Source organism: Bos taurus, chromosome 1 (genome assembly GCF_002263795.3).
Source record: "Bos taurus isolate L1 Dominette 01449 registration number 42190680 breed Hereford chromosome 1, ARS-UCD2.0, whole genome shotgun sequence".
In the NCBI taxonomy this organism is placed as follows: domain Eukaryota; kingdom Metazoa; phylum Chordata; class Mammalia; order Artiodactyla; family Bovidae; genus Bos; species Bos taurus.
Window position 1 is genome coordinate 66,125,389 of NC_037328.1, and position 21,807 is coordinate 66,147,195.

The 21,807-nt window shown below is 39.7% G+C and overlaps 1 protein-coding gene across 1 annotated transcript in view; it reads right to left on the minus strand.

The window, feature by feature from the left end:
- HCLS1 (hematopoietic cell-specific Lyn substrate 1) overlaps positions 1–20,341 on the minus strand; it is a 33,652-nt gene extending 13,311 nt beyond the window's left edge. Inside the window, 6 exon segments of the mRNA NM_001035057.2 lie at positions 5,703–5,757; positions 7,563–7,673; positions 9,849–9,978; positions 16,621–16,694; positions 17,249–17,332; positions 20,223–20,341. Of these exon segments, the coding sequence (NP_001030229.1) occupies positions 5,703–5,757; positions 7,563–7,673; positions 9,849–9,978; positions 16,621–16,694; positions 17,249–17,332 (454 nt within the window). The 5' untranslated portion in view covers positions 20,223–20,341.
- Positions 20,342–21,807: the final 1,466 nt, after the last annotated feature.

Consider the following 21,807-nt stretch of genomic DNA (forward strand, 5'->3'; position numbering starts at 1 on the left):
TATGAAGACCTACAAGACCTTTTAGAATTAACACCCAAAAAAGATGGCCTTTTCATTATAGGGGACTGGAATGCAAAAGTAGGAAGTCAAGAAACACCTGGAGTAACAGGCAAATTTGGCCTTGGAATATGGAATGAAGCAGGGCAAAGATAATAGAGTTTTGCCAAGAAAAAAAATCAGCCATAGGTATACATATGTCCCCTCCCTCTTGAACTTCCCTCCCATTTCTTTTCCCATCCCACCCCTCTAGGTTGATACAGAGCCCGTTTGAGTTCCCTGAGACATAGAGCAATTCCCATTGACTATCTGTTTTACATACAGTAATGTAAGTTTCCATGTTACTCTCTCCATACATCTCACCCTTTCTTCCCCTCTCCCTGTGTCCATAAGCCTGTTCTCTATGTCTATTTCTTCACTGTTGCCCTCCAAATAAATTCTTTGGTACAATCAAACAAACAAACAAACAAAAATACTTAACAAAATTCTAGCAAACAGAATTCAACAACATATTAAGAAGATCATACATTATGACCAAGTGGGCTTTATCCTAGGGATGCAAGGATTTGTCAACATTCACAAATCAATCAGTGTGATATACCACATTAACAGATTGAAGGATAAAAATCATATGATTATCTCAATAGATGCAGAGAAAGCCTTTGACAAAATTCAGCACCCATTTATGATAAAATCTCTCCAAAAAGCAGGCACAGAAAGCACATACCCCAACATAATAATAGCCATATATGATAAACCCACAGCAAACATTATCTATCCTAAATGGTGAAAAATTGAAAGCATTTCCCCTAAAATCAGGAACAAGATAGGGGTGCCCACTCTCACCATTACTATTCAACACAGTTCTGGAAATTTTAGCCACAGCAATCAGAGAAGAAAAAGAAATAAAAGGAATCCAGATTGGAAAAGAAGAAGTAAAACTCTCACTGTTTGCAGATGACATGATACTCTACATAGAAAATCCTAAAGACTTCACCAGAAAATTACTAGAGCTAATCAATGAATATAAAAGTTGCAGGATATAAAATTAATACACAGAAATCCCTTGCATTCCTATACACTCACGAACAATGAGAAAACAGAAAGAAAAATTAAGGAAACAATCCCATTCATCACTGTGATGAAAAGAATAAAATACCCTGGAATAAATCTACCTAAAGAAACAAAAGACCTATGTATATAAAACTATAAAACACTCAAGAAAAAAATCAAAGAGGACACAAATATATGGAGAAATATACTATGTTCATGGATTGAAAGAATCAATATAGTGAAAATAAGTTTACTACCCAAAGCAATCTATAGATTCAATGCAATCCCTATCAAGCTACCAATGGTATTTTTCACGAGACTAGGACAAATAATTTCACAATTTGTATGGAAATACAAAAATCCTCAAATAGCCAAAGCAGTCTTGAGAAAGAAGAATGGAACTGGAGGAATCAATCTGCCTGACTTCAGACCATACTAAAAAGCTACAGTCATCAAGACAAGTCATTAATATGGGCACAAAGACAAAAATATAGATCAGTGGAACTAAATAGAAAGCTCAGAGATAAATCCATGCACCTATGGGCACCTTATCTTTGACAAAGGAGGCAAAAATATACAATGGATTAAAGACAATCTCTTTAACAAGTGGTGCTGGGAAAACTGGTCAACCACTTGTAAAAGAATGAAACTAGAACACTTTCTAACACCATACACAAAAATAAACTCAAAATGGATTAAAGATCTAAATGTAAGACCAGAAACTATAAAACTCCTAGAGGGAAACAGAGGCAAAACACTCTCTGACATACATCACAGCAGGATCCTCTATGACCCACCTCCCAGAGTAATGGAAATAAAAGCAAAAATAAACAAATTGGACCTAATCCAACTTAAAAGTTTTTGCACAATGAAGGAAACTATAAGCAAGGTGAAAAGACAGCCTTCAGAGTGGGAGAAAATAATAGCCAATGAAGCAACTGACAAAGAATTAATCTGAAAGATATACAAAGAGCTCATGCAGCTCAATACCAGAAAAATAAACAACCCAATCAAAAAATGGGCCAAAGAACTAAACAGACATTTCTCCAAAGAAGACATACAGATGGCTAACAAACACATGAAAAGATGCTCAACATCACTCATTATTAGAGAAATGCAAATCAAAACCACAATGAGGTACTATCTCACACTGGTCAGAATGGCTGCTATCAAATAGTCTACAAAAGTAGATGCTAGAGAGGGTGTGGAGAAAAGGGAACCCTCTTATGCTGTTGGTGGGAATGCGAACTAGTACAGCCATGATGGAGAACAATGTGGAGTTCCTTAAAAAACTGAAAATAGAACTGCCATACAAACCAGCAATCACACTGCTGGGCATACACACTGAAGAAACCAGAACTGAAAGAGACACGTGTACCCCAATGTTCATTGCACCACTGTTTACAATAGCTAGGACATGGAAGCAACCTAGATGTCCATCAGCAGATGAATGGATAAGAAAGCTGTGGTACATGTAAACAATGGAATATTACTCAGCTATTAAAAAGAATGTATTTGAATCAGTTCTAACGAGGTGGATGAAACTGGAGCCTATTATACAGAGTGGAGTAAGTCAGAAAGAAAAACTTACCAATACAGTATATTAATGCATATATATGGAATTTAGAAAGATGGTAACGGTGACCCTATATGCGAGACAGCAAAAGAGACACAGATATAAAGAACAGACTTTGGGACTCTGGGAGAAGGCGAGGGTGGGATGATTTGAGAGAATAGCATTGAAACATGTATATTACCATATGTGAAATAGATCACCAGTGCAAGTTCGATCCTCCAAACAGGGCACTCAAAGCCGGTACACTGGGACAACCCAGAGGGATGAGATGGGGAGGGAGGTGGGAGGGGGGTTCAGGATGGGGGAACACATGTACACCCATGGCTGATTCACGTCAATGTATGGCAAAAACCACCACAATATTATAAAGTTATTAGCATCCAATTAAAATAAATAAATTAAAATAATTTTTTTTAAAAGAACACAACTTATCAAAATATTTTGAATGCAGTGAAAGCAGTGCTCAGGGCAAACAATACATCCGTTAGAAAATAAAAAAGATCTGAAAATCAGTAATTTAAGTTTCCACCTTAGGAAATAGAAAAAGAAGAACAAATTAAACCAAAAGTAAGCAGAAAAAAGAAACAAGAATTAGAGCAAAAAATCAGTGAAATTAAAAACAAGAAGCCAATAGAGAAAATCAAGAAAACCTAAAGCTTACTTGAGAAGATCAGTAACATAGATATGCCTCTAGTCAGGCTAACTAAGAAAAAAAGAGAGAACATAAATTACTCATACCAGAAATGAAAGAGGCTACATCACAACAGATTTCAAGGAAATTAAAACAATAATAAAATAATACTATGAACAATTTTATGCCTACAAATCTGATAACATACATAAGATGGACCAGTTCCTTGAAAGCTGCATCTGCCAAAACTTACACAAACAGAAACAGATTATCTGAATAGGCTTGTATCTACTAAGTCCACAGTTTGGCAGTTTCTTACAAAATTTAACATACCCTTGTTATAGGATCCAGTGTTTGTACTTCTTGGTATTTATCCTAAAGAGTGGAAAATGTGTATCTATACAAAAACGTTTGCACAGAAGTTTTTAGCAGGTTTATTCATAATTGCCAAAACTTGGAAGCAATTAAGATGTGTTTCAGTAGGTAAATGGGTAAAAAAAAACTGGTCCATCCATCCAAAGGAATAATATTCAGGACTAAAAAGAAATTAGCTATCAAACTATGAAAAGACATGGAGGAAACTTAAATACATATTACTAAGTGAAAGAAGCCAATCTAGAAATGCTACATGGTGTGTGATTTCAACCATATAATATCCTGCTACTGCTGCTAAATTACTTCAGTCGTGTCCGACTCTGTGCGACCCCATAGACGGCAGCCTACCAGGCTCCTCCGTCCCTGGGATTCTCCAGGCAAGAACACTGGAGTGGGTTGCCATTTCCTTCTCCAATGCATGAAGGTGAAAAGTGAAAGTAAAGTCGCTCAGTCATGTCTGACTGTTGGCGACCCCATGGACTGCAGCCCACCAGGCTCCTCTGTCCATGAGATTTTCCAGGCGAGAGTACTGGAGTGGGGTGCCATTGCCTTCTCCTATAATATCCTGTAGAAGGCAAAACTATGGAGACAGTATCAGTGGTTGCTGGGGAGTGAGGGAAATGAACAGGAAGAGCACAGAGGATTTTTAGGGCACTGAAAATACTTTGCATGACAGTATAATGATAGATATATGTCACTATACTTTTGTCCAAACCCACAGAATGTACACCACCAAGAGTGAACCCTAAAGTAAACTATTTGAGTGATTTTGATATATCAACGTAGAATCAACCTTGACTTAAAAAAAAAAATTCTGATCAATAATGATGATAACGGGGGAGGCTATGCATGTGTAGGGGCAGAAGTGTATTAGAAATCTACGTACTTTTCTCTCAGTTTTGTCATAAATCTAAAACTGATATAAAAATATAAAGTTTTTTTTTTTTTATCATGTATAAGAGAGAAGAGAGTGAAAAGTTCTAATACACACCTGAGTTCCAGAAGAAAGAATAAAAGACAAGAGAGGAGAGGTACTACCCAAAGAGAAAATGTCATATTGAAAGTTATCTCTCAGGTTGAAGAGGAGCAGCAAGTCTCATGTAGAATAATAAAAATAGATCTAACACCTGGACATAGACTGATGATATTTCAGAATATCAGAGACAAAGGAAAAATTTTTCATGAGAACAAAAAATAAAATAAATTAAAAATTTAAGAGACAAGACATGCTACCTACAAAAGAATGTTGATTAGACAAACCCAAGAGAAATGCCAGAGATGATGAAATAGTATCTTCAACATGATGAAGGGAAAATAACAATGAAGAATGGATCAAAATAAATTTGTTTTTCAGACAAAGTCTGAGAGTTCTTTCATAAGCTGTCACTGAAAGAATTATCAAAGGATATACTCTAGCAAGAAGGAAATAGAGGAAGCAAGAAGGAAATAATGAACTAAACAAGGATGAGCTAGGAAGTTGGTAAACACATTGGTCAGTTTAAATAAGCATTCACCTAGTAATAATAATGATTAATTTGGGGGGGTTTAAAAACAAACAGATGGAACCAATATACTGGATTACAATTATCCAGTTTTTACAAAGACTTTAGAATGTAGAAGAAATATAATTAAATTATTCCATGTTTCCTGTATTACTCATGAAGAAATAGTGACTAATTTTAAGTCACAGATACGTATTAATAGTTAGGAATAACTTCTTAAAATGAAGGAGTATAATATCTTATTTTTAATCCATTAAAGGGGAAAGGGGACTAAAAAAATTGACCAATGATGTAGAAAGTGATGAAGGAGCGACTTCACTGGCAGTCCAATGGTTAAGACTCCATGTTTCTACTACAGGGGGCATGGTTCAATCCTGGGTCCAGGAATTAAGGTCATGCATGTCACATGGCATGGCCAAAGAGCAATAAAGGAAAAAGAAGCAAGCACAGGCTTGGATTTTAAAAATAAATAAAGTGGTGGGGAACTGGGTCATGGAACTAAAGGGAGTTGATGATGGCTGTTGGGAGCTGAAGTCTGAGCAGTCAGGTTGAAGTGCAGGGTCCTTGCCTTTCTGAGATGTGTGTTTCTCCACTTCTCCTTTGTAATCAAAACCAACTGCTGACTACAGAGAAAAGGAGAGAGAATCAGTTAGAGTCAAAGTTAATGTTTCCCCTTCCCTCACATACCCTTAACACCTAACTCAGCCCAGGAGTTAGTTATAGGGGTTCAAAGCTGAGTATAGGAGTCCAATGTAGAAACAAATAGTACCCTGACAGGCTGGTGTAAAGGCAGCATAATACAGAGCAATGACCACAGGCTCTGCACACAGATAGATCTAGATCCAAATCCTAACCTCACTTCCCTTTTTATAGTTGTGTAACTTTTTTAATATTCCTAAACCTCAGGTTCTTCAAACATGAAATAAAAATAGGTATATCTGTCTTACTAACTCAACTGTAAAATGATTCCAGTATATTTGGGATATTGTGAGGACTAAATGGGAAAGCTACAGAGAGTGTAGGTCACTCATTAAGTCAGTGTTTTTCTTCCTAACTCTTACTAAACTAAAATGAGACAATAACTAGAAAAGTGCCTTGTAAACTATAAAGCACCATGCACATGTTAAGTGATATCATCCTATACTGACTGATTACACTACACTTCTCTTTTCTTACACAGCAGCTCAAACCCAGAGATGTGGATTTTGTTGGATAAGAGGCAGCCAGGAGAATCTGGATCCTAGCTGCTTTGGGCCTGGATATCTTGGCAAATACCTAACATAGCTGTGTCCCCAAATGGCGTAGTAATTATGAGTCTCTAAGCAAGTCTATATTTTGCATTTTAAAAGCTATTAGTATGTATTTTTTTCTTTATTTACAAGACACACTGGCTGTTAAGGTGAATAGTTTGTAGCTGGTGAGGCAGAAGATGAAAGAAATAACAATGAAAAAGTAGGCAAAGGCAGAAGGGGGGCCAAGATGGGAGGGAAATTCCACCCTGATTAGAGAAGAACATTACAAGCTCCATATTTCCATTACTGCTTTTAAACATTATCCTCTATGGTTCTCCTTTACTTTACAGTATGTTTTTAATTTTTCTGTGCTTTATTTTTTTAACAACCTACAATTCAAATAACATTCTAACACTTAGCTTTAAGGATTCAGGCCCACTTATTAACAACTGTAAGTTAAAAAAAAAAATTAAATCTCAGGTAGCAGTGAAGATAGCCTTTCTATGCGCTGCTGTGGGGCAGAGATACTACTTTGCACCATAAAAAATGAGCTCAAAGAAACTGATCTACTAAGGTGTGACAATGAGAACATGAATGAGTTATCAATCTTACTCTCCTGACCACTCTGTCATCTGTACTCATACTGTCCTTTCTTTTTCTCTCTCTTCACAACTCCTCTTTGTACAAAGAAGTCCTTAAAAACACCTGGACTGTAGCCAGTTGGTGCTAAATGCTGTGAAAAGTAACATTTACATTCTAAAAGTAACCTTAATTAGTGGTTTTACTTGATTATTTGCTACCATCGTAATAATATTTCAGCTGATATTTCTGTTTTCCTGAAAGGCATAAATATTTATAAGACTTTGCTATTAGGCCAAAGGAGGAGCTTTGGAATTTCCACTTTTCTCTTCATGCACACAGGACTGACAAAACCAATGGCTTAGGGATTCCTGATTCAGAGTTTGAGAGTCTTCGTCTCTTTTAAATGAACACCTTTCAGCTCAGGATGTGGCCTCCAACAGTGGCACCAAAGAACTCGCTGAGGTAGTTGTGAGGAGCCATTCTCACGATGGACCCTCCTTGAGACCACTGCCCCATCTTTCCACAGGAGAAGCACAGGCCTACATTCAAGGTATTGTTGGTAAGTCCCACATGATCTGAGTTGGATGGTGCAGGGAGAGAGTGCTGTCACTTACCTTGTCTGCCCGGTCCTTCTCAACTCCATATTTACCCCCAAAGCCTCTGGCAGCATCAGTCTGAGAAGAGTGCTTCTCCACCTCAGCAACGTACTCATGGCCCACGGCACTCTGAGAAAAATCAAGGTGGGAATGAGTAAGTAGATAAAAAATGACCAAAGAAAAAATAAAATGATGCAGAGATAGGACAGGATGTACAAATACAAGAAATTTCATTCTGGGTCATACTGATAACCTATGTTGATATATACTGTATATATACTATACTGATAATCTGACAGTAGTGCCAAGGAACATGTAATGGGAGAGCACCGTAATTCTTTCTGGAGCCGTGCACATCCTGCTTCTTCTTTAATACCACTAGGAGCCCATCCTCTAGGAAACTCCCATAAGATGGGTTGGGAACCAGGAGGATAGAGACTGCATAGACAGAGTGGTGTTTAAACCAGAAACAAAAGAGGCTGAAACAAGGGCTTTGTGTATCAAAATAGGAATGAGGGTAGTTACCAAGGAGAGACCTAAGGGGACTGACAAGATGCCATAGCCAGGACTGAATATTTTTCTAACACAACCAGGTGATTTTGTTTTGCATCTTTGTTCCTGTAAGACCATCAAGGCTCCAAAGTGCCACATGAGCCCTGATATTAAGTGACTGACTCTTTATGCCAAATGGGGCTGGTAGACAATACCATGCGTAGTCATGACATAAAATTTTATTTTTTAAACACCCTCTTCCACTTTTTCCCCCTACCATTTTCTACTTGGTTTTGAAAGGTATGTCCCTTTCAATGTTTCGACATGGATGCTTTAATAACCTTAGAACTGAATAATACTTCAAACCAAATGGGCTTCCCTGGTGGCTCAGATGGTAAAGAATTTGCCTGCAACGCAGGAGATCCAGGTTAAATCCCTGGGTTGGGAAGATCCCTTGGAGAATGAAATGGAAAACCACAACAGTATTCAAACCAAACAGTGATACCTTAAAGAGTCTCAACTAAGAAGAAATTAGAAAGCTTCCTCTTCCTCCTGCATTTCCAATTCCATGCTGACATAAATACAGAGACTGATGTGAAGCACTGCCCTATATGAGCTCCTGGGAGCTCACTTTGCAGTATTTTTGGGTCTGAGTAGGTCAGGCTGCAGTCCAGTCCATGGGGTCGAGAAGAGTCGGACACGACTGAGCGACTTCACTTTCACTTTTCACTTTCACACATTGGAGAAGGAAATGGCAACCCACTCCAGTGTTCTTGCCTGGAGAATCCCAGGGACGGGGAAGCCTGGTGGGCTGCCGTCTATGGGGTTGCACAGAGTCGGACACGACTGAAGCGACTTAGCAGCAGCAGCAGCAGCAGGTCAACTTTGCTTGCTGAATTCAAGAATGAATGACTGCTTATCTACATTTCTTTTTCCTAGGAATTCTGTAGGAGAATACAGTGTCTGGACTGCATTTTACATAATGACTTCTTGAGGGTGGACTAAAGGTTTTCATTGAATTGTTTTTTCTCTATGGAGATTAAACATTTTTTTATTTATAGGAATATATCTCTATTTTTGAGGTTAGGAAAATCAATGGAAAAATATGATTCACCATACAAGCTTTCTTGTATCATACTTTCATAGTATCTAGTGGATAAAGGAAAGATAATATTATATTCAAGGGCATCTAACAGATAAATCCCCATCAATATTTTTCACACCTATGTGCAAATCATAAGTGATATATAAAATGTTTAAAAAAAAAACCCACTAAATAAACAGTAAACAGTAAAAGAAGTTGCAGCAAAGACATAATACACATGCATTTGAAAACAGTAAATGATTTTAAAACCTGTTTTCCCCTTCTCTATGTGTGTTCCGTGTCTCTTCAGTCTAGGAATTACAGTGTAGGTGAGCCTACACTAGGCCAGTTCTTCTAAATTCTTGGCTCCCATTTTCTGCCATCTATGTATTACATGTTGAAATCAGGGGAAAATGATACAAATAATATGTGGACATTCTATTTTAATATTTATTTTATTTGCCTGTACCAGGTATTAGTCATGGTATGCAGGATCTGTAGCCGTGGCATGTGGGGTCTAGTTCCCTGACTAGGGATCGAACTCAGGCCCCCTGCATTGGGAACTCGGCATCTTAACCACTGGATCACCAGGGAAGCCCCTGGACATTCAATTTTAAAACCAAATGGATGTTTTACTTTTGAGTAAGTTTTAACCATAAAATCAACAAATGACTCGATTTATCGTTTTTTTTTTTTTTTTAAAAAGCAAATATCCTCTTTCAATTCACCTTGTCCATTCGGTCTTTTTCCACTCCAAACCGACCTCCATAGCCATGAGATGCTTTGGGCCCTGACTCCATCTCTTTCTTCTTGAGAATATCATGCTCCTCTGATACTTTGTTCCTCAGCTGGTGGATGCTGGAAGCAAACACATCACAGAGACTTGTCTAGCACAGAGAAGCCAATGAACCCTCCTTGCCAGAAAAATAGTAATTTTGCAGTGTGTTCTGTTCATTTTTAGCAATAGTCCCTAACAAGTCCCAAATAACCTGTGCTGGGTCTGGGAGTAAGGGATTAGTGTGGCCGGCATATATACCCTGATACGAACTCTTCATAAACCAATAGTATCCTCTAGTCTGTCATTTTGTTCACTAAATAACCTTCTGATATTTAGACTCATGTTCCTGAATGTTAGAGGCCAGTAACTGAAGAGTTATTTTCCTCTCTGAATGGATTTGCTGTCTAACAATTAGGTATTCTACCTCAAGAAGCACAAAAAGATTCATATACCCTTTACCCACACATTCTAGAAGTCTATCCCAAGGAAATAATTTTAACTGTGGCAAAGTGTAGTGTCTAATGATATTCACTGAAACACTGTATTTAATAATAAGAACCAAGAAACATTTTATGTGGAGAAAATTGGGGAATAGTTAAGTAAATTGCACATTACTTTTTAATGGCACATGAGGAAGTCATTAAAGACATTGAGTAGGAAAAATACATCATTGAGGAATTTATCTACATATAAAGTATTTTATGTCTCTTCTTGTCAAAATGAATGCCCTTCACACTGCCCCTAAATCTGCTTATTCCTGAGAGAACTAAAAATTAATAACCTTTGTCTGGGACACCTCTGTCCTTAAGAGAACATAACACTGAAAGGAGGCATTCTCCCCTTTACTTCACCTTCATCTTTACCATGGTGGTGGTGGTGCTGCTGCTGCTGCTAAGTCACGTGAGTCGTGTCTGACTCTGTGTGACCCCATAGATGGCAGCCCACCAGGCTCCCTCGTCCCTGGGATTCTCCAGGCAAGAACACTGGAGTGGGTTGCCATTTCCTTCTCCAATGCATGAAAGTGAAAAGTGAAAGTGAAGTCACTCAGTCGTGTCCGATCCTTAGCAACCCCATGGACTGCAGCCTACCAGGCTCCTCCGTCCATGGGATTTTCCAGGCAAGAGTACTGGAGTGGGGTGCCATTGGCTTCTCCATGGTGATGCTAGTGGTAAAGAGCTTGTCTATCAATGAAGGAGACATAAGAAAAGCAAGTTTGATCCCTGGGTCAGGAAGATCCCCGAGAGAAGGAAATGGCAACCCACTCAAGTATTCTTGCCTAGAGAATCCCATAGACAGAGGAACCTGGTGGGCCACAGTCCATAGGGTCACAAAGAGTTGGACATGACTGAAGCAACTAAGCACAGCACAGTACACAGAACATCTATGGGTATTTGTTTGGCCTGAGGATATGAAGTGATAGCTCATCACCAGCACCAACTCCAGGACCAATAAGTGACAATCAGAACTGATACTTGGACACATATGACGACCACTGGGGATTCTTAGAAACACTTGGGCAAGAGAATTTTATTTTTAAAAAAACAAAAAATTTAATTTCCTGCAGCGAGAAATGGAGGTTTGGAGAACTGAGATAGCAATTTTCCTGGAAATTTACTAGTTCATATAAACCAGATATATTGCTTACAGTTAGAGTGGCCATCTCATAGGCAAAATTCTCCTCTTTCATGGAAGAATAGATCCATCTTGTGGCCTTGTAGTGTAAGGCCACCAGAAGTCTTTTTTAAAAGTCATCTCAGCTTTAGTCAAAGTTAATTTTAGAAAATTGGCTTTGACCCAGATGAAATTAAGCTAAGAGCTGGAAGAACCCTCTGTTCCTGTGCCTGCTCTAAACCCTCTGGCAGCAGGGAAGGCAGAGATCCTGTGTTGCTAGTTTGACAACATCAACATTTTAGAACTGTCTGTGTCCAAAAAAGTTACTGGTGCCAAGAACAGGTAAATGACCAATGTTTCCCAACCAAAGTATTCAGATGAAGAATAAAGAAAATGGGACTAGACATTACTTTCAAGTGGGGGAAAATATGCAAAGTTTTAATAAATCCAGTCACTGTTGCATGAATCATAACTGCATTATAGTTGAAACAAGTTTTTAAAGGGATTAGAAAATGAGATTCAGGAATATCCCCCTAATAGTTGGCAGTGAGGCTAATCAGAGAATCATGACAACAGATAATAAAATTTGAATGAAAATGTTGGGGCCAGCAAAGACCAACTTTTTACCAAATTCTTTAGACTATAGCTGAAGCTACTATAAATGTGTTATATTATTCCATTATTAAATAAATATTAATTAAATGTTTATTAAATTTTTTTAGTGTGAAGTACCATTAGACTCTGACAATACAAAGATAACACAAACAATGACCATAGACAAAGAAAGTTCTAAAGAATCTACATCAGTTTGCTACTAGAACTATTCAGTACATTTAGCAAGGTCCCAGAAAACAAGACTACAATCAAAAGAAATTTTATTTCTACATACTAGCCACAGACATTTGAGAATTTAAAGTTAAAAATAAATTCTACTTACCATCACATGAAATAACACTAAATATTTTAGAATAACTTTAAATAAATATGTGCAAGACCTGAACACTGAAAAACATTTCTGAAAAGATTAAAGAAGATCTAAGTAAATGGAAACATACCCCATATTCATGGCTTGGAAAACTTGAGATCATTAAGATGTAAGTTCTCTCCAAATCTATGATCTATAGATTCAGTGTAATCCCAGTCAAAATACCAACAGGAATTTTTGTAGGAATCAACTAGCTAATTCTAAAATGTGTGTGGAAAGGTAAAAGTTCTGGGATAATAAAAAGTTATTTTTTAAAGGAGCGCAAAGTTGAAGGACTACCCGATTTCATTTTGCTACAATAAAAGGTACAGTACAATAATGTTACAACATTCAGTGCAGTATGGTATGGGCCAGAGCAGACATAAATCAATAAAATAGTTTAGAAATGGACCTTCACATATATGGTCAAAGATGCTAGGTAAGTCAATGAAGAAAGAATAGTCTTTTAATGATGTGGGAATAATGAAATCTGCAAATGGAAATAAAATGAACCTCAATCTCTGCCTCATACCATACACAGAAACAAATTTGAAATAAATTATAGACTTAAATGTAAAAGCTAAAACTATAAGTCTTTTAGAAAAAGACATAGGAAAAAATCTTCACAATTTGAGGTAGGCAAAAATTTCCTAGACACATAGGCACTGACCATAAAAAATTTTGATAAAATTAGACTTCATCAGAATTAACATATTTTGATCTTTAAAAGAAGCCATTAATAGAGTGAAAAGGCAAGTTATAATCTGGCAGAAAATATTTATAAAACATACATGTCACAAAAGACTTTTATCTAGAATATTTAAAGAACTCTTAAAACTCAAAAGAATACAAATAACCCACTTTAAAAATGAGAAAAAGATTTGAATAGACACTTCAAAATGAAGACATATGAAAATACATGAATGGCACGTGAAAAGATGTTCAATAAAATTAACCAGCAGAAAAATACAAGTTAAAATCACTACACACTTACAAAAATGATTAAAAATACTAACAAAGTAAGTGTAGACAAAGTGTAGACAAAGACAATTAAAACTCATCCATTATTGGTAGGAGTGAAAAAACATTTCTTTCAGAAAGCAGTTTCTTAAAAACTAAAACAGACTTTTTATATGACTCAGGAATTCTCCTACTTTTAGGTATTTCCCAAGGGAAGTAAAAATATAGGTAAAGAAAAAGATCTGGACTCAATGTTCATGACACATTCACTTGACAGCTTTATTTATTTTTACCTGACCTTCGAAAGGAACAAAAGACTGATACACACAAGACCATGAATAGATCTCAAAAGTATTATGCTGAGTGAAAGAAGACAGACACAAAAAATACATTATGTATTACTCCATTTACATGAAATTCTAGGACAGGCAAAATTAAGCTATAGTGACAAGAAGCAGATCAGTGTTCACATCCAGCCTCATAAAGAGGTGCATGAACATAAGTGAGGAAAATTGGTGAGAAGAAGATGGAGAGAAGACAAGAACCCTTGAAAACCAAGCAGGTCCTGGAAACACCAGACTGATTGGAGCTGCCTGGCCCAGGACTTCTCTACACAATAGGTGAAGGATGGATAGGGTCATTTGAACTATTTACCGAATTACCAAACCACTCTTCAAACTATTTTAGGTCTATTTTCACAGACCTAAAAAGGAAAGATCATGGGGGATGGTAGTGAGATTAATGAGAACCACAATCACTTCCTTTTCCTGCTTTGAATCATCTGAGCTCTGCAGCTACTATTCTCCTCTTCTATTTCCTCTCCTTTCCAAGGACCTTAGTGATTCCCATCTGACCTTAAAGGTTGTTCTAGTCCACATGAGACAAAAAGAATCCCAGAGTATTATAGACTTAAAACTGGAAGGTCCTCTAGAGATCTTTTTGATCCCAGTGCTAAGTTTGAGAATCAAAGAGGGAAGTGGCCTGTCCAAGATCACCTGGCTAGGAACTAGCAGAGACTGGGCTTTTACACCTCAATAGCCTGGGTAAATGGGAGAGGAGTGGGTTTCTGGGTAAATGTCCCCACCATTTATTTTATCAGATATAGATCCAGTTAGGCTAATAAGGAAACACCCAAGGTCACCACATTTTACAACTCCAGGGGTCACCAGTCAGAGTAATAAATATACTGGATTGTATAACACAGCAGTCCAAATAAATGCCACTTAGAAATAAGGAAGATTGTCATCTGTTTATATGTTTATTTTAGGTTTTTTAGGAAGAAAATCTGATTCAACTAATCTATACTAACAGGAAATGGATATAACATTATTGAGCTGCCAGGGGGTGCTAAGTACTGCACTAGACATTGCTGCTGCTGCTGCTGCTGCTAAGTCGCTTCAGTCATGTCCGACTCTGTGCAACCCCACAGACGGCAGCCCACCAGGCTCCCCTGTCCCTGGGATTCTCCAGGCAAGAACACTGGAGTGGGTTGCCATTTCCTTCTCTGATGCATGAAAGTGAAAAGTGAAAGTGAAGTCACTCAGTCGTGCCCGACTCCTAGCGACCCCATGGACTGCAGCCCACCAGGCTCCTCCGTCCATGGGATTTTCCAGGCAAGAGTACTGGAGTGGGGTGCCATTGACTTCTCTGGCCACAGACATTGCTACATGCTAATTCATTGAATTCTAACCATATATCTGCAGGGTAGCTAGTAGCATCCTCATTGGATAAACAAATAAGCTGAGTTTCAGAGAACTTATATGCCTAACTCACATTGCCATTAATAGTAGAGCTGTAAATTGAATCTAAATCTATCTGATATCCAAACTCAAGCTCTTTCCATAAGTTTGTGGCAAGGGTTTAGGGGTCCTCTTTAAAATGTTCTACTCCTGCTCTGCATGTGAGGGCCACTGGTAGGGGAAGGGTACAAGGAGAGTTTGTATGCTTATCTTAATAGCTCTCAGGATACAAGGGCTGAGTGGCCTTTTCTCAGAAAATGAAAGGCATCTTAACTTGGGCAGGATTTGATGAGCCTACAGAGGAGCACCAGAGACGCTTCCTGCATGACCCAATTCCATTTTTTCACTTTCCAACTGCTTCCAGAATTGCCTAGTTTCCTTAAATATGATATTCATACAGTTACCTGAAATAAATCATTTAGGTCCAATTAAACAATTCATAGTGCCAAATATTATCAAATTATATAAACAAGTGCCAAATTTTCATAGCATGCTTTGTGCAGCGTGACCATCCACAAAAAATCTAGAAGAAAATGAGGTAGAAACACTGTTGTTTATGAGGAAAGGACATTAAAGTGGAGCTTAAAATGATTAATTTTGCCAACTTATCTACTTTTTAATTTTGCTCTTAGTATACTGTTTATTGTGTCTATTGGACATTCTGACACTATCCAAGGCAAATAGCCCTAGTTAGAAAACCCTGAATAATCCATGGAAAAGAGAGAATCTCACAATACTAATACATGTTATACCCCACAGAAATCCCTGGATTTGTGTGTAACTTCCTTTTCTCTTGTGGTATCAGAGTTTATTGTTTGTTTGCTTTTTTTTCTGGTAAAATATTGGGTTATAATCTTTAAGATTGCCAACATAGTTTTAATCAACAGGCTTTCCAAGTGTCATATTTCTTCATGTTACCATTCATCACTTCCTGCTTCTGTTAAGTAGTCAAATGCAAATTTTTATTTTAAAAGTCATTTAGGCCAGGTATGGGACCTGATATTATCCTCTTATTTATATTAATAACATTTATTCTAAGTTCTTTCCCTTGACATTTTACTGAATCCTTCTTGGCCCATTTGATGTCACCCTACAATACAGACACATTATATATATATGAGTAGACAGATAATAAATTAGTGAAGTCAGCACTTCCCTCTCTGAATTCCTCATGTCTTACTGAAGGAAGAGAAACAGTTAAAATTATAAACCCACTTGGGGAAATATCAGAGAAGCTGGAAATAAAAACAGATAGTAGGGTTGGGGGGATAAGAGGAGAGACATGAAACAAATTCACAATGATGCACAGAGGGACACATGGGGACAGAAAGAGGAAAAAGCAAAGACACGGAGACAGGAATTTCTCTTTCTCCTTCTCCTGAGTCTCCAAGTTTTCCTTGGGCTCTTCCCATACCTCTTTCCCTCCTTCCAGTCCTTTTGGCACCTACTTGATATGCTCTGTGCGTCCAGAGCCCTCGATGGTCTTGGCTCCCCACCGCTGTTCCTTCTCGGAGATGTCATTCTACAGAAGACAGCACTCAGCAGTGAGTGATGGCAAGAGACGTGCTAAACTGAGGGGCCACACAGCTGACACACACGCCCCCCCACCCCGCCCCCCTGTGCCCTGTATCAGCTGCTTCCTTCAGTCAGCGGCTTTACTCAGACCCCTCTCCACTCCTATCCTCCCAGACCCCCACGGTAACATTGAGGCAGTGAGCTCGGAAACCTTCCTTTCTGTTCTGCATCCCTCAAACTTTCTTCTTTAGGTCTCCTACAACTCCTGAATCCCTGCAAGTTATACACGTCCAGCTCAAATCCTGGCAGTTAATCTGCTTCCTCAGCATCGCCTTCCAAATTCTGTCAGTCACAACATCTCTATCTGCACCTGCCTCCTTTCAGTCTCAACACAGGCTATCATGCAGGCCCCACTCATTGCAGACAACTGTCCTGCCAGGCAGTCCCATCTAGGGCTAGCCCAGTCCCAGACTTCTTCTAGGCCCCCTCCAAGTGTACAGAGTAGCCCACATGCCTGCCCTTTGCCACTTATTGTCCAAGTAAAGTTATTTCCACACTCACCACAAAGTCAGGGTCTGTGTCCCAGTCATCACCCTGGGTCTCCACGGTAACAGATACATCATGTCCTACTACAGACTTCCACATCTGAGGGTGAAAGAAAACGGGAATGATTAGATGAAAAAAATCAAGAGGTGGGAAAAGAAGAATGCTGAAACCAGTGATTAGTAGCCCAATGTTTCTTACAATTTTTTTTTTTTTTCCTTAGAAGAAAATAGAATCTGAAGCAAAGCAGATGAAAGTTTTAGGAAAGTACTTTTGCTCAGAGGAGGAGGGCGATGCAGATATATTTAAGACGAACTAATGTAGCCTGGGTTCTTTAGTCTGGAGAGAAGTCATGGGTGTAGGTAACACTAAATAACTTGCTGTCAAAATTGCTGAAACCCCCCGCTTGTGTCAAGAGGCCAGCCCAGGCAGTGGCTTAAAGCATTTATCAATGAGGGATATGGAACATACCTGGAATGACAGTGTCATTCCACTCAGATATCTACATATGACTTCTTTCAAAGGTGCCATGGTATATATTAGCCCAGTTCTTGATAAAGTGAACATCTACACTCCTGTCTACAATCTGTTAAACTCCACTCTAAGACTGGCCACTGTACAGCTGCATATCAGTAGGGGCTCTCAGCTGAAATTCCTACACTGAACAGTGTATGGGGAGGCATTATTTGCTGAGACTAATTCATTCATTGTTCAAGTTTTAAAAACTGTTTAATCATGTTTTGGTCTTCCCAGGTGGCTCAGTGGTAAAGAATCTGCCTGCCAAGCAGGAAATGTGGGTTTGAACCTTGGGTCAGGAAGATCCTCTGGAGAATGGAATGGCAACCCACTCTAGCACTTTTGCCTGGGAAATCTCATGGACAGAGGAGCCTGGTGGGCTCCATCCATGGGGTTGCACAGAGTCGGACATGACTTAGCAACTAAACAAGAACAACGATATATTATTTTTTAAGGACAGTAACTGGTTCAAAAAGAGCATATAAAATCCCTTGTTCTGAACATTAAGAATCATTAAACTTTTATTAAACTAAATAGATGTGTTTAAGAAATATTTGGAGAACACCAGTTTGAGGGGGTGCCAAATTATCATTTCACTAGGGCATCCCCCGAGAAGGCAACAGTACCCCACTTCAGTACTCTTGCCTGGAAAATCCCATGGACGGAGAAGCCTGGTGGGCCGCAGTCCATGGGGTTGCTAAGAGTCGGACACGACTGAGCGACTTCACTTTCACTTTTCACTTTCATGCATTGGAGAAGGAAATGGCAACCCACTCCAGTGTTCTTGCCTGGAGAATCCCAGGGACGGGGGAGCCTGGTGGGCTGCGATCTATGGGGTCGCACAGAGTCAGACACAACTGAAGCGACTTAGCAGCAGCAGCAGCTAAATTGAATTATCATTTCACTAGGGCATCCCCAGTGTCTCTGCTGGCCTGCCAGTCCTGCATGAGGAGCTGCACAGGTGCTCTGCATCTGTGGGGTCCTGGGTCTTGGTGTGAAGGGGAAACAACAGACAATGCTCATCTGCTCTTGTCTATGACTTCTTGACCTTGGTACCACTTGCTACCTGGCCCACCCTTCCATGCTCAGACTCCCATACCCTTTACTGTCTCTTAAAGGAGCCCCTCTTACAATCACTCCTAAGATCTACAGTCTCTCCAGCCAGGCACTCAGACTCTCCAATTTTCCTTTTCACTTGAAAACTCCATCCTTCTCCAGCTCCTTGAAAAACCCCTTGGAAACCAGCCAAAGGGAAATCTGGGGTAGATTGGTTAACGAGATGCAAAGAGGGCACTGGGGAAGTATGAACCGAGTCAGCTGGACTGCGGGACCAGTCACTGCCAGGAGCAGTTCTGCTTCCCCCGAGGGGGTGACAGTACTGGATGGGGGGCAAGTAGATAAGACCTATGGTCCTGGCTCTGGGGCAGCTCTGCCATAAAAGGAATTCACACATAAAACTGGAAAAGAGAAGTTTCTGAAATATTCATGAGCAATAAGGAAGCAGTGAGGACCGATGGTCCTGTCCTCTTTCTTACTGCTCCTCTTAGGCCCCAGCCTGACTCTCCCATAAGCCTCTCATCCTCATGTATTTTTGAAACAGAAAGGTTCCTGACACAGAGCCAATTTAGCATCCTTGAGCTACTGGCTGGGAATAGGGAAGCCAAAGGTGCTTTTTAGAGGTGGGAGCCTAGAGAGTAACTGGCTGAGGCCTGGTGCCATGAATATCAGGCATGATCGAGGATCTACTTATGAGGCTGCCTCAGTAAAGTACAGGGACTGGGAGTCAGATCACCCAGCTCTGTTCCTAAGCTCCTGTGAGAATATGGGTTAGGGAGTCAAGATAGAGTCTGTACACATTTGCCAGGTACCAGGCATTTATCAATACTTTGGTAAAGTATTGAACATCTCTGAAACTCTGTTTTTCCCAATGGAAAACAGGTTAACCTCACTAGTCCATCAAGTCCCCTGTATTTCTGACCCTCTGGGATTCTGTGATCCTACAAACAGAGAAACCAGCCCTAGTCGAAGCACCGTGACTTCATTTGGCGCTTGGTTCTCAGCACTGGTGTACATTAGCAACTACTTCCTGATCTGTTGCAATGTCTCCTGTGGGTTTTGTCTCTCTGTTAGACCCATAAGCTCTCCAAGGGCAGAGACTGTCTTCACCTCCAGTAATCCTTCTCCCAACTCAGTGCTTAGAAGCAAGGGGCCTTAGAGAGAATTGCAGGTTGTCGGCAGAAACCAAGAGACCTGGATGGCAGCTGAATCCCATTCCCTGGGCTCCGGTGTTTCTATTTCCATCCTCACATGCTCATTATCTACAACCACTCACCACCAGGCTGGCCTTCTGGCCATAAAAGGTTAAACGACTACTAGTAATGACTTCACCTCTCAGCAAGGAGTAACAGCCAGGTAGCATTGTCTCATTTCAACCCTTGTCCTGTGCTCCCGTATACCCACTGCCCAGAGTACCCACCTTCAACTGTGCGTTTGCTCTCTCAGCTCCTCACGAAGACACTCGACCCCTTTCTAGCTGCTGCCACTTCAGAGCAAGAAACTCTAAGCTGCTATTTCAGTTCCGTATTCAGGTTTTCTGTCATTTCCTGCCACTCTGTCTTCACAACTGCTTCCTGAAGTTTGAGTCAGTTCCTTCTGCTTAGGCATTTAAATAAAAAAGGATTAAATGTTCTGTGCTTGCTCTTTTGCAAGACTTTGAGAGTTCCGGAGGTCCTTAAAAAAAAGTGCTGCTCTCTCAGAATTTATAGTCTGGCCAGGGAAGCAAAATATTTAACTAGAAAACATAGAAGAATGCTGTAGAATAGCATTTGTACCCTAAACAGATGGGCAGTTGCATCTGTTTATAATAAAGAAATTTGGAGAATTTGGTATGGACTGAAGGGATCAAGAAAGGATTAATGGAAAAAATTGATTTTTATGTGGATTTTGAAAGGAGGATTTAAAAAGAAACTCACTACATTACCCACAGTACTTAAAACTGGGGGTTACATATAATAGATGTGGGAGTTAACTCATAGGGGAAAGGTAAGACATAGACATGGAGGGAGGAATTTTCAGATATTCTTTAGGGGGAGGTGAGGAGTCAGAGCTAATTCAGAAAGATTTAGTCCCAAGCAATAAGTCAAAGCTATGGTTTTTCCAGCAGTCATGCACGGATGTGAGACTTGGACCATGAAGAAGGCTGAGCACCAAAGAACTGATGCTTTCAAATTGTGGTCCTGGAGAAGACTTTTGGACTGCAAGTAGATCAAACCAGTCAATCCTAAAGGAAATCAACCCTGAATATTCATTGGAAGGACTGATGCTGAAGCTGTAGCTCCAATACTCTGGCCACCTGATGCAAACAGCCAACTTATTGAAAAAGACCCTGTTACTGGGAAGGACAGAAGGCAAAAGAAGGAGGTGGAAGAGGATGGTTAGGTGGTTAGATGGCGTAACAGACTCAATGGACATGAATTTGAGCCAACTCTGGGATATAGTGAAGGACAGGGAAGCCCGGCATACTGCAGTTCATGGAGTCACAAAGAGTTGGACACAACTTAGTGTCTGAACAACCACAGAAGTAGGAAGAAATCTGAAAGAACTAGGTGGTACGAGATGACGGAAGGTCCCTGTGGCATTCTATTACTAATCCACAAGATTTTCTGTCCCTCCCTTCCCTCTTGAAGGCAGTCTTGGTTTGGCTGACTGTTCTGACCAGCAAAATATAAGAAGTAAAACACATCACTTTCTAGTGGAGACTTCAAGACCAGCAGGAACTTTGCTATGCTCCTTGACATCAAGCCACAGGTGAGCCCTAAGGGAACTCAGGATGGAGACAAATGAGCTGCCCCCTGCCAAGTCCTTAGCCACTGCACCCACCTCAAAGGCACACTTAAGGGGACTCAGCAAGGGAAAGAACAGGACACTAGCCCTAGATAGCTAAGATGCATAACAATGAGCCCAGACTCTTAAATCTTCTCGTGCAGAGAAAATTCATTAACTTGAGATATCTGGTTTTCTTTGTTGTTGTTCAGTTGCTCAGTCATGTCCTATTCTTTGCA